This window comes from Charadrius vociferus, unplaced genomic scaffold (genome assembly GCF_000708025.1).
Source record: "Charadrius vociferus isolate BGI_N301 unplaced genomic scaffold, ASM70802v2 scaffold7, whole genome shotgun sequence".
Lineage (NCBI taxonomy): Eukaryota > Metazoa > Chordata > Aves > Charadriiformes > Charadriidae > Charadrius > Charadrius vociferus.
In genome coordinates, this window is record NW_009649308.1 from 6,068,225 (window position 1) to 6,080,132 (window position 11,908).

General features: G+C 38.1%; 1 protein-coding gene across 3 annotated transcripts in view; it reads left to right on the forward strand.

The window, feature by feature from the left end:
• The window catches only part of STAG2 (stromal antigen 2), a 79,069-nt gene extending 67,804 nt beyond the window's left edge, over positions 1-11,265 (forward strand). The window contains exons 27-34 of one of the 3 annotated variants that reach the window (XM_009889281.1): positions 368-516; positions 853-981; positions 1,335-1,540; positions 1,956-2,145; positions 2,231-2,344; positions 5,846-5,972; positions 6,310-6,387; positions 9,224-11,265. In XM_009889281.1, coding sequence (XP_009887583.1) covers positions 368-516; positions 853-981; positions 1,335-1,540; positions 1,956-2,145; positions 2,231-2,344; positions 5,846-5,972; positions 6,310-6,387; positions 9,224-9,247 — 1,017 coding nt within the window. In that variant the 3' untranslated portion in view covers positions 9,248-11,265. Of the gene's footprint in view, positions 1-367; positions 517-852; positions 982-1,334; positions 1,555-1,744; positions 1,752-1,955; positions 2,146-2,230; positions 2,345-5,845; positions 5,973-6,309; positions 6,388-9,223 lie in introns of all 3 variants that reach the window. The other 2 variants (XM_009889282.1, XM_009889283.1) reach the window with 2 other exon arrangements.
• Positions 11,266-11,908: the final 643 nt, after the last annotated feature.

Below are 11,908 nucleotides of genomic sequence, written 5' to 3' on the forward strand. Positions count from 1 at the left end.
AAATTGAAATAGTAAAGACCGGGTGAGAATTTACCCTGTCTATTTCTTCTCGGTTAGTGTACCTATCAGGGAATCTACTAATTTTTAGTATTCTGGACTCTAGAACACCTCATTTAAGAAAGTGCCAAAATTTGTCATCCAACATATTTTAGTTTGACGCGTGCTTGGACAGTGTGCATTTCAAGGATTAACTCTGAAGTGCAGACTCCTAAACTTCCATGTTTGTCTTTTGGGGTTGTCAAATTAAGGGGAAAAAAAAAAAAACCAAAAACTGTAAAACACTTAGTGAAACGTAGATCTGTGTTGATTGGTCTAAAATTTGACATAAGTTTTAATAAATTAAAATCTCCCTTTTTGTTCCATACAGCTTTTCAATGAAATGATTCAAGAAAATGGTTATAATTTTGACAGATCATCACCAACATTCAGTGGCATAAAGGAACTTGCTCGACGTTTTGCTTTAACGTTTGGACTGGATCAGTTGAAAACAAGAGAAGCTATTGCTATGTTACACAAGTAATTGTGTGCTTTGTATTACTTCCCTTTTTGTAAACACTTCTTGACTAACATTCAAATATCTTTTTAGTCTTTCAAAATCAGTTTGTTAATACAAAATGCATCGGCACTAGAGACGATACAGCCCATGTGTAAATTAAGAGATGACTGCAGTTTAGTCCCTGAATTAAAACCAAATGTTAAATAATGTTGATGTTCTTCAGCATCACTGTGTAAGCCAGTAAATGATGGCTGTGCTGATGCTACTGTGAAAGTGTTCAGATTTGGTAACTCCCATTGCTTAGAACTTTTTCTTTAGTTTGTGCTTTACATGACTTAATTTTTACTTTTTCTTAGGGATGGCATAGAATTTGCTTTTAAAGAGCCTAATCCACAAGGTGAGAGCCACCCACCATTAAATTTGGCATTTCTTGATATTCTGAGTGAGTTCTCCTCCAAACTTCTCAGACAAGACAAAAGAACAGTGTAAGTATTTTCTTAATATTCTTCATATTTGTAATGATAACCATAAAAGACGTGCATTTGAATAAATGCGTTTTAAAGTGTATTGTGTTCACCTAAAGTGGAATCTTTGGCACATTAAAATAATTTTACACTAATGATTCAAGTATAATCACAAAGGGTAAATTGTATTTATTCTTGTTATTCTCATTTTATTGTGGATGAACAGAAATCATATTCTGGATTTGCTGTTGTCAGGCCTTTTTGTTAACTAGATGAGGAACATTTAGTGTTAATTTCAGTAGTTACTTATCTTGACATGCTAACATTTTGTTACACATATTTTGCATCTTTGTAATTATTTTTTCCGTTTAAAGGTATGTTTACTTGGAGAAGTTTATGACCTTTCAGATGTCTCTACGAAGAGAAGATGTGTGGCTTCCTCTCATGTCCTACAGAAACTCTTTATTAGCTGGTGGGGATGATGATACTATGTCAGTGATTAGTGGAATTAGTAGTCGAGGATCTACAGTAAGAAATAAGAAGACGAAGCCAGCAACAGGGAAACGGAAAGTACCTGAAGGTAGAACTTTTCTTGTCTTAAAATATTCTAGAGTAGATATTCGTAGAAACTACATGTGTTGATCTCTGTTTGTTAGCTTGGTTGAATTTGTATGCTTTAATGTGTTTTTTTAAAACAGGATAACTTCTGTGTGTGTGTATGTCTTAGTGGGAAAAGGCTCATTTGAAGAGTCTGAATAGCACTCATTCACAGAAGGAAATAAAGGCGCTGCGTTAAGTCACAGAATATCAAACTATTTTAAATAATCTAGCCAGTGTTATAAATCCAGGCCTTTTGGGGCACATGTAGGACTTTGTGGCAAAAAAATAAATTGATTCTCAGTAAGCAGAAAGTATTTAAGCATTTAAGTCATGTTGAAACATTCAGTTTTAGACTAGTTTGAAAAAATTTACTCATGTGCTATGTTTCCTTCCAGCTGAAGAAAGCAGCAGTAGTGACAGTATGTGGCTGAACAGGGAGCAGACAATGCACACACCAGTCATGATGCAGACACCTCAGCTTACTTCCACAATAATGAGGGAGCCCAAGAGATTGCGACCTGAAGAAAATTATATGGGTGTCTATCCTATGCAGCCTGAACACCACCAAGCTCCACTCGATTACAAGTACGTAGATGAGTAGGTCTGCTTTGTGTTAGTGTTCATACACAAAACCAGTTCATGTTTAAAATAGAATAATGGTCTTTTTAAGCACGCAAGTAACGTGGATGTTGGCTCAAAGGCAACAGGAAGAAGCCGCGCGACAACAACAGGAGAGGGCAGCGATGAACTACGTCAAGCTGAGAACCAACTTGCAACATGCTATGTGAGTGAGAGCAAAATGTTCCTTCTGTGGTTTAGGGAGGATTTATTACAGTGTTACTCGTGTATCTTTTAAGAGGGATACATGTACTAGTGCTTGAGTAGTGTATTCTGTGTCTTAAAACCTTAATTTGCCCTAGAAAAGCAGTGGTAAAAGTGCATGGTGATGCATTTAGCAGAAGGGATCTGTTTGATTTCTTACTTTTGAATCGTAGAATCGTAGAATGGTATGGGTTGGAAGGGACCTTAAAGATCATCTAGTCCCATTGGGCAGGGACACCTCCCACTAGAACGAGTTACTCAAAGCCTCATCCAACCTGGCCTTGAACACCTCTAGGGATGGGGCATCTACAGTGTCTCTGGGCAACCTGTTCCAGTGCCTCACCACCCTCACAGTAAAGAATTTCTTCCAAATATCTACTCTAAATTACCATCTTTCAGTTTAAAACTGTTCCCCCTGGTCCTGCCATTACAATCCCTGATAGAGAGTCCCTCGCCATCTTTCCTGTAGGCCCCTTTAGGTACTGGAATGGGTTATAATATCCCGGAGTCTTCTCTTCTCCAGGCTGAACAACCCCAACTCTCTCAGCCTGTCTTCATAGGAGAGGTGCTTCAGACCTCTGATCATCTTCATGGCCCTCCTCTGGACCCACTCCCAACAGGTCCATGTCCTTCTTATGTTGGGCACCCCAGAGCTGGATGCAGTACTCCAGGTGGGGTCTCACAAGACTGGAGTAGAGGGGCAGAATCACCTCCCTTGACCTGCTGGCCGCACTTCTTTTGCTGCAGCCCAGGATGCAGTTGGCCTTCTGGGCTGCTATCAAGCACCTTGCTGGCTCATGTTGAGCTTCTCGTCAACCAACATCCCCAAGTCCTTCTCCTCAGGTCAGGGCTGCTCTCAATCCATTCTCCACCCAGCCTGTACTTGTGCTTGGGATTGCCCTGACCCACGTGCAGGATGTTGCACTTGGTCTTGTTGACCTTCATGAGGTTCGCACAGGCCCATCTTTCAATCCTGCCCAGGTCCCTCTGGATGGCATCTCTTCCCTCCACCATGTCAACTGCTCCACACAGCTTGATTTCGTTGGCAAACTTGCTGAGCATGCACTCAGTTCCACTGTCCCTGTCACCAACAAAGATGTTAAACAGCACTGGTCCCAGTACCAACCTCTGAGGAACTCCACTCGTCGCTGGTCTCCCCATGGACATCAAATTCATTGCATGCAACTTTTTAAATGTGATCGTCCAGTCAATTCCTTATCTACCGGGTGGTCCATCCATCAAATGCAAGTCTGTCCAATTTAGAGACGAGAATGTCCTGCAGGACAGTTTCAAATGCTGTGCACAAGTCCAAGTAGATGATGTCAATTGCTCTTCCTTTATCTATCAACACTGTAACCCTGTCAGAAGGCCACCAAATCTGTCAGGCATGATTTGCCTTAGTGAAGGCATGTTGGCTGTCACTGATCACCTCCTTATTTTCCACGTGCCTTAGTAGAGTTTCCAGGAGGATCTGCTCCATGATCTTGTCAGGCACAGAGGTGAGACTGACTGGCCTGTAGTTCCTTGGGTCTTCCATTTTTCGCTTTTTAAAAATTTGGTTATATTTCCCCTTTTCCAGTCAGCGGGAGGTTTACCAGACTGTCGCAACTTCTCAAATATGATGGATAGTGGCTCAGCAACTTCATCTGCCACTTCCCTCAAGACCTGCAAATGCATACCATCAGGTCCCATGGATTTGTGCACTTTTCTTCTTCAGCTGGTCTCAAACCTGACCTTCTGCAGTGGGCAGGGATCAACAAGGTTGATCCCTGGCTGCTCAATTTCTCTGTATTCCTCCCAGGCTACCTGTCGTTGCTTCCACCCTCTGTAGGCTTTCTTTTTCTGTTTTGAGTTTGTCCAGGAGCTTCTTGTTCATCCATGCAGGCCTCCTGGCCATTCCCTCTGATTTTGTCTTTGTTAGTATGCATCGCTCCTGAGCTCGGAGAAGATGATCCTTGAATATTAACCAGCTTTCTTGGGCCCCCCTTCCCTCCAGGGCTTTATCCCATGGTACTCTGCCAAGCAGATCCCTCAAGAGGCCAAAGTCTGCTCTCCTGAAGTCCAGGGTAGTGAGCTTGCTGCGTCCCCTCCTTGCTACCCTGAGGATCTTGAACTCCACTATTTCATGGTCACTGCAACCAAGGCTGCCCTTGAGCTTCAATTGAACTAAAACGCCAGAAAAATTAAATAGTAGTGAGCTTTGTAATAACTGAATGCTATCTGTGGCAGATAATCAATGGAACATGTGAGACATCTTCATATATTCCTAACTGCAGAATCATTTTTAGAAATAGAACGTTAAAATAGTTTTTCAATGTGTGAAGCAGAAAGTTTCTGCTCAGTTTAATGCCGCTATTTTTCTCCTTTGACTTCTGAGTTGGTAGAGTTCAGCTGCTTTTTTATTTTTTAAAAAAGAAGTATTCCTTTTAAAGAAACTGCTGCCTTCAGCATTTCTGTGATTGATAGAGATTTTGCCTGACCTAAACTGACACCAAAATTGAGAGGAATCCTGTAGTACCAGTTCTTGTAGAACTTCCCAACCCAAACATACAAAAACATTGTGAAGTCCTTCATATTGTGAACAAAGATGAACACAGTCTAATGTTTCTTAAATTAATGTTGTCCTTCAGAGGTCATACATTCTTACTGTAGTGTCATTTACTTCATTGTGATTCATCACGTGTGCATTTTGACTTGCACGCTAATGAAATTATGTTCCAGAGCTAGTTTAGCTGAGGAGGGGAAAGACTAGTTTTAGAACTTCTCTGCTTTAATGTAGACTGGTTCTACAGAAGAAAAGTACAAGTTATGAACTAAAACCACAGGAGGTTTGAGGAGCTTTACATCTTTACCCTATGTGTTTTTAATTCTTTAATACCAGTACTGCATGTAACATAGTTTCAGTGTTTTGGTTTTCTTTTTTAGTATAGTGACACCAGTTAGTATAATTAGAATGACTCCTTACCTAAGGTCTGATATTGCATGTAGAAGTTGCAAGGAAAGAGGGTGAAGGACTGTGGGAAAGTCTGAAAATGGATTTATGCATCCACTTTATTGCAAAGACACTCTTCCTTGCCTTGTCATAAGGCTGGAAAAGGTGGCAAAAGTTCTTTCTCACTTGAGCATAAATACTTGGATGGAAATCTTTGAATTAGGTGTGATTTTGATCTGCTTATCAATCCCTGCAGCCTCTCAGAATACCCATTTAGAGATGTACTACACAGTTCCATAAGTTGATCTTCGTTAGTCGTTCTCTCCCTCACTCTTTTAGCATCTTCTAGCTGGTTAGATACCAGCTTTCTTTAACAGTAGTTATGCATTTAGTTAACTACTTCATTTCTTTTTCCATCTAATGGAATTACCATTTGTTGGTGGTTCCTTACTGAAGATTAGCTTTTTAAATACTCACATAAAACTTAACTTGATTTAGTGCTAAACAATATGCTTTTTCTTTTCATTTCAGCCGACGTGGCACAAGTCTAATGGAAGATGATGAAGAGCCAATCGTTGAAGATGTGATGATGTCATCAGAAGGGCGGATTGAAGATCTCAATGAAGGCATGGATTTTGACACCATGGACATAGACCTAGTAAGAAATTTACTTGTCTCTTTAGTGGATTTTGGATTTGTATTTCTGCTTTTAAAGTAGGATATTTGAATCAAATTTTCCTTTTGGTGAAACAGAAAATTGTTGTTGTTGATCTCTGCATTCTTAAACGGCTGTGCTGCTGTCTGTATATGAGTGCCATCTGTTCAAACGGCTGTACAAAAAGCAAGAACGCTTCCTGTAATAATAATGTGAGACATGAATGTTTATCCCTGTAAATTTTTACTCTTTAAGAGTTCAGCTTCATTTATTACAGTTTAAAAACTCTGGGTTTTTTCTGAAATTACAGTTAACGTGTTTATTTGCTTGCTTTCTAAAGCCACCATCAAAGAACAGGAGAGAAAGAACGGAACTAAAACCAGATTTCTTTGACCCCGCTTCAATCATGGATGAATCGGTAGGTTAACTTACGTAAGAGGAAAATAGTGTAAAATCAGTCTTAAGGTTCCAACACTCTCTTACTGCAAATTTTAAATGGAAGGAATGCAATCTTTAGGTTGTCTTTATTAGCACACTTTGGCAGGCTGGTACAGTCAGTGAAATATTTTATACTGTAATCCAGCTGCATAAATTCCAAGGTAGTCAACATTCTTTGCAATTCGATAGTATTTTTGTTCTTAATACTTTATATGTAGCTATGTAAAAATCAAAAGCCTTTGAATCTGAGCAGAAAACACATCTGGTATGGAAAAGACCCTTGCAGAGGTTGGTAGCAAAGAGCTTAAATAAATAAATAAATATAATTTGTGTGTACACAATAGTAAAAGCAAGTTTCCTGTTGTGATGAGCTTAGTTGAGTGACTCTGATGTCATTACCAATTGTCAGCATTGGATGCTTTGCCTTTTTTTTTTTTTTTTTTAAATTGGCATATTTAGTTTTGTGCATAAGTAAGATAATGGAGAAAATAGAGATAATACAGATATCTGTTTATAGAGATGAGAGGTATTTTTTCTTTCCATGTGAAGTTTTAGGTCCAAAACATCCGAAGTCTGTAGTTTCTGCTTGCAGTTGCCCTTTTTTCCGACTTGATAAATCTGCAGTCTCTATTCTCTTTTAAAAATCTGCATGAGGGATCCCTTCTGTCTTGAACCACTTGTAATGTATGCAGCCATTTTTGACCTTGTGTAGCTGGTACAAAATTACACTGGAAATAACAAGCTGCAGCAAGCCAGCAGAGGACAGTACAACAAGGCTTCCTGGGAACCTTGGACAGCTTGGTGGAATTTGGAAGACGGTTATGTATTTTTTCACAGTATTGTTGCAGCGTAAACCTGTTCTTGTTATGGGAGAACAAAGTCTTAAATACTGTTTTAAATGCAAATACATCTATTTTGTACCAGTAGGCCTTTGCTTTAGAATTAATGAATCAGATTAGGTTGTGCATCTAGCTGTTGTGTGTTCTGTTCTGAAAGTCACACCGAGAAAGTACATCACCTGATTTCTCACGTTCTGTTTTAAAATAGTTCTTCCCTTCCCCTTCTTGATTTTTAGTTGATGGATCTGTGAAATCCCAGTCATTTTTTATTCTGCCAACGCTGAAAATCTGGCCTTCTACAGGTGCATTTCATTGATTTCAGCAACCTTTCGGCTTTTCTGTTTCTAAAACTAATCCGTTTTAATAGGTCTACTGTTAGATAGGTTTCTTTCCTATTTATTTCTCATCCATCATCCCCCACCAGCGCAGGGTTTGCTGGGCGCTCCCCGGCTGCAGTGTGGGAGTGTCACCACACGATGGCAGGCGGTGACAGCGGCACGGCTCTGCCAGCTTTGGGAGCCCCTTCCGAGGGAGCCCGGCAGTGGCCCTGCCCCACTGTGCCAGCAGAACCAGCTGTGTTCTCCTCCCCTGCGAGGAGGGAGCTGAAAGGAGTTGGTACGGTCAAGGGGATAACCGTCTAGGGAAGCTTTCTGCCAGGCAGGAGGCAGCAGGGCTGTGCTGGTCCTGCAAGCAGGGCTGCAGAAACAGCTGCGGGGCAGAACACAGCTGCTCTTCAGCATCAGCCCCCACCTACACGAATTTAACTGAAAAGCTCGGCTAATAGCTCAGGAGGCAGCGTGAATCCATATTAAATCGGAGCTGAATTTTATCAGCTGGTATTTTAAATGTAAAAACCCCGATTTCATAAATGCAAAAAACCTTCTCTGAATAAAGTTAATTTGCTTTATTCATGTAATTTATTTCAGAGGTCCTTTATTCTTGGGGTTGGTGCGCTTGTTTTTAGTAGACCTAGACATAACAAAGTTGTTTAATTTATTCAGATGCACATGGTTTATGGTCAAAATTTTAGTCTGTCTTCTCATATTTTGATGTGTCCAGTGGTAAATATGTCCAGTGGCACCAGAGGCAGTTCTGCCTTAGTGTGCTATATTGTATGATGCATCTAAAGTGAATTTAATACCAAGAACAGTAAAAATCGGTTTCTAAACAGATAAATGTGAACATCAGTGATAAGGTTCAGGAAAATTTAGTCTTGTGGCTCTTTCTGATTTTATAAAGTCCTATAAAATCTGGGACAGTCACAAGATCTGGATATTCTGGGTGTTTTTTTTGGCATATCAGTGGTGATACCTACTTCCATTGGCATAGCAAACTCTACGGCTTCCCCATGGGAAGGGGAAACTGACTCTTTGTTTCAGAAAAGCTTTTTCTTCAGTTAATCACACAGTCTCCTGAAGGACAGTATTTTGATTTTACCTGACTACTGTTAGATTTTTTTTTTTCCCACTGTCTTTCTGACAGAGTTCCTACATTTAGTAGGAAATACTAGTTCGTGTCCTGGCTAGCTGCTGTGAGATGACACGTTTGTATGAACATGGGCACAACAGCCGCCTGTGCATAGGGTGTTCTGTCCCAGGCTTAGTTGCTGGAAACTACACACTGGATTTCAAGTTAAGGCCTATAGAATGCCATTGTCAAATAAGTCTAAGTTATGAAACTAACTAACTGTTAATTTTGCAATTATTACCTAAAATAATTAAAGTGCAGTCTTTATCACATTCCTACTGGGTCTAGTTAATTTCAAGTGTGGGGAAAATATTTTCTAATGAATGAGGTGCCCTTTTCATATTATTACATAAATCAGAAGTGTGGTGAACCTGGTTTCGAAGAAAAATAAACTTATAATGCCTTAACATATCTTGAAGTGTCTTAATCTTAAATCATATACGAATTGCTTTGTTTTTGTTAAATGTGTAGTAGACTACAAATTGACACCATTTCTAACTTTTTTTTTAGGTTCTTGGGGTGTCAATGTTTTAATACCAGAGCAGCAAATAAATCAGTGGTGAAGTCATTTTCTAAGTGGAAGAGGAAGTTTTTCAATACAAAATTGTGGTAGATACAGTGAAATTCTGAACAGATTTTTCTCTAAGGAGAATGACATGCTTTCAAGATCAAGTGCATTGAAGGGGCAGTTTTGTTTGCCTGAAAAAAAGGAAACGTAAAGGACAAGTAAACAATTTGAGGATAAGCTACACTTTTTGTTGGGGAAAAAAATGAATCAATATTTTATTTATGTGCTATCAGTTTATTTCCGGATCATAAGAAGTATTCCCTCTGAGTTTTAATCTAACAGTCTGAGAGGTGTTTGGTACAGATTTGAGCCCCTCTCTATACATTTGCTGGCTATACTAAATAATCATGAGCTCTGCTGGATTGCTGTTTACATCCATGGACTGAAATAATAGGTGGATTGGTTTTCGTACAGTCATAGAACCAGAAGAGTGTCAGTATTTTAAATTAAATGCAAACTTCAGCAACAGAAGGTTTGTATTGATTAATCATGGGGAAAAAAAAATACATAAAGCAGAATTTCAACAGCTTTTTAATCTAAAACATGTTTATTCCAAAAGCTTCATGCTAGCCTTCTCAGAAAGGTCCATAAAGTATGAACTACCAGAAAGTACCAGATCTCAGTCATGCTTGCCCATTACCAACCCTGAAAGTTTGCTTGTCCTTTAAGAAAAATGTAATGTTGTGAAATTCCTTCCAGTAGTGCCACTGTATTTTGTCTCCAAATAAAAGAAGCTTATTGTAGTATGTTTGCAGAAAAATTCTAAACAAAAATTATACAGCTTATTAGAGTGTGGGAATAGGGATCTAAATTTTAAATAAAATTATATATATATATAAATTGGTGCTGATTTTATAATTGCGCAGTTTGTTTAGTTTTTTCTTACTTTTAAATTCCAACTTAAAATTATGAGGTTTCAGAAATATATTGAAAGTTTAACAATGTTTAAAAATAGAAGAGCATGAGAATTCATGCTTTAAAAATGATTTTTAAATTTGTATTTTATATTGTTTTATCTATCTGTCTTTGCAAGCAGTCTTCAGGTTAAAGATACTTCTAACAGGTTACAGTACATTTCCTCTGTATGTAAATTAGATTGGATAATAGAAATTCATAAACAACCCATAATATCCTTTGAAAGCTAAGCTTTAAACTTCATTTTGTGTCCATTCACAGATAAATTTGGTCTAAAACAGAAAGTTGGATCTCTGCCATTTTGACATCGACTCATTTTGCAAGGCTTAGGCAGCTAGACATCATTTTAAAGGAAATATTAACTTATATTACATATGTATATTTTTTGTCAGTTGTCTCTCAGTTCTTGAGGTATATTATTTTAATCATTCCATGCCTTAATATGCTTGCAATACAAGAATCTCCCCAAATGGGTGAAGACGAAAAGGCTTCCTGTTTTTAGACTCAGAAATTAAACATTCGGCTGTGGTAGCCAAAAACCATAGATTATCTAAAGGATCATGATAAAATATAATTATTTTACTAAGTCATGGGGTAACAACAAACTCGAACTAGATCTGCCTAACTCATTTTACATAAATAAATACTCTCATGTCTAAAAGTACTGCCTATATTGTTTTTCACACCACTGCATTTAATAGAACTGCTGAGAGGACTGTATATATGATTTTAAACTTAAGTTGATTTTTCTTACTCTTGAAGGAGTGTTTCTTTGTGAAAGCAGTTCTTACAGCTTTGTTTTCAACCAGCTAAAAATGTTTTATATATTTACCTTAACCTGTTGTCCTCCACATTCTATTGTCCTAATTGTACTGTTTTCTGATTTGTATTTATGTCTTGAGACAGTAACTTTTTGAATAAAAATAAACCTACAGTATGTTGTATGTTTGATCTTTTTAAATCGGGGGTTAGGGGAGGACAGTGAAGAAAGGGGTATGAGTAATGCAAATGTTATGTTTATAGAAATCAAAATCTTTTTCCATGTCTTTTAAGTGTTTGTCTCAGAGTTGGGATAATGTATGAAAAACTGCACTGTTTTATATTTGTAATAAATTGTACAAGTTTTTAAAATGTGAATAAAGCACTAATTGGGTAATAATTTAAAGTAGAAAAGTTAATGCAATCATGATTGTTTTAAATATGCTTTAATTTGAGAGAAACTTGTTAAAAGAATTAGTGTAAATACAGAGTGAGTTTTTCAAGAGGTTAGTACCTGCAAATAAAATTTTTAAAATTTGTATAGAACTTTTACATGCCAAGAAATCAATGGTTAATTATTTTTGTGTTATGTTTTCTAAAGGTGTATCAATAGCCTTTCTGTTGCTTCCTTTTTCCTATTAACTCTTCCCTGACATTATTCAGAATGCTTTTGACGCAGACATTGGCGATATTGTATATAGTCCAATTGAAATACCACTAAAAGCATGCGACTTTCCATACATACATACATACATACACCTGATAAACAGTTGAAGCTTAATTGGCAAGACAGCAAGGAACTGCGGGGAAAACCCTAACCAGCCCTTCCCCTCCCACTCCCCTCTCCTCAACTACCGAGCAGCTCTGGCTGGGTGTTGAAAACTTTGTTACAAGGCTTTTTAAAGGGAGTAATTTAAAAATCTTAGAGATAATACTGCTCATCATTGCTAATG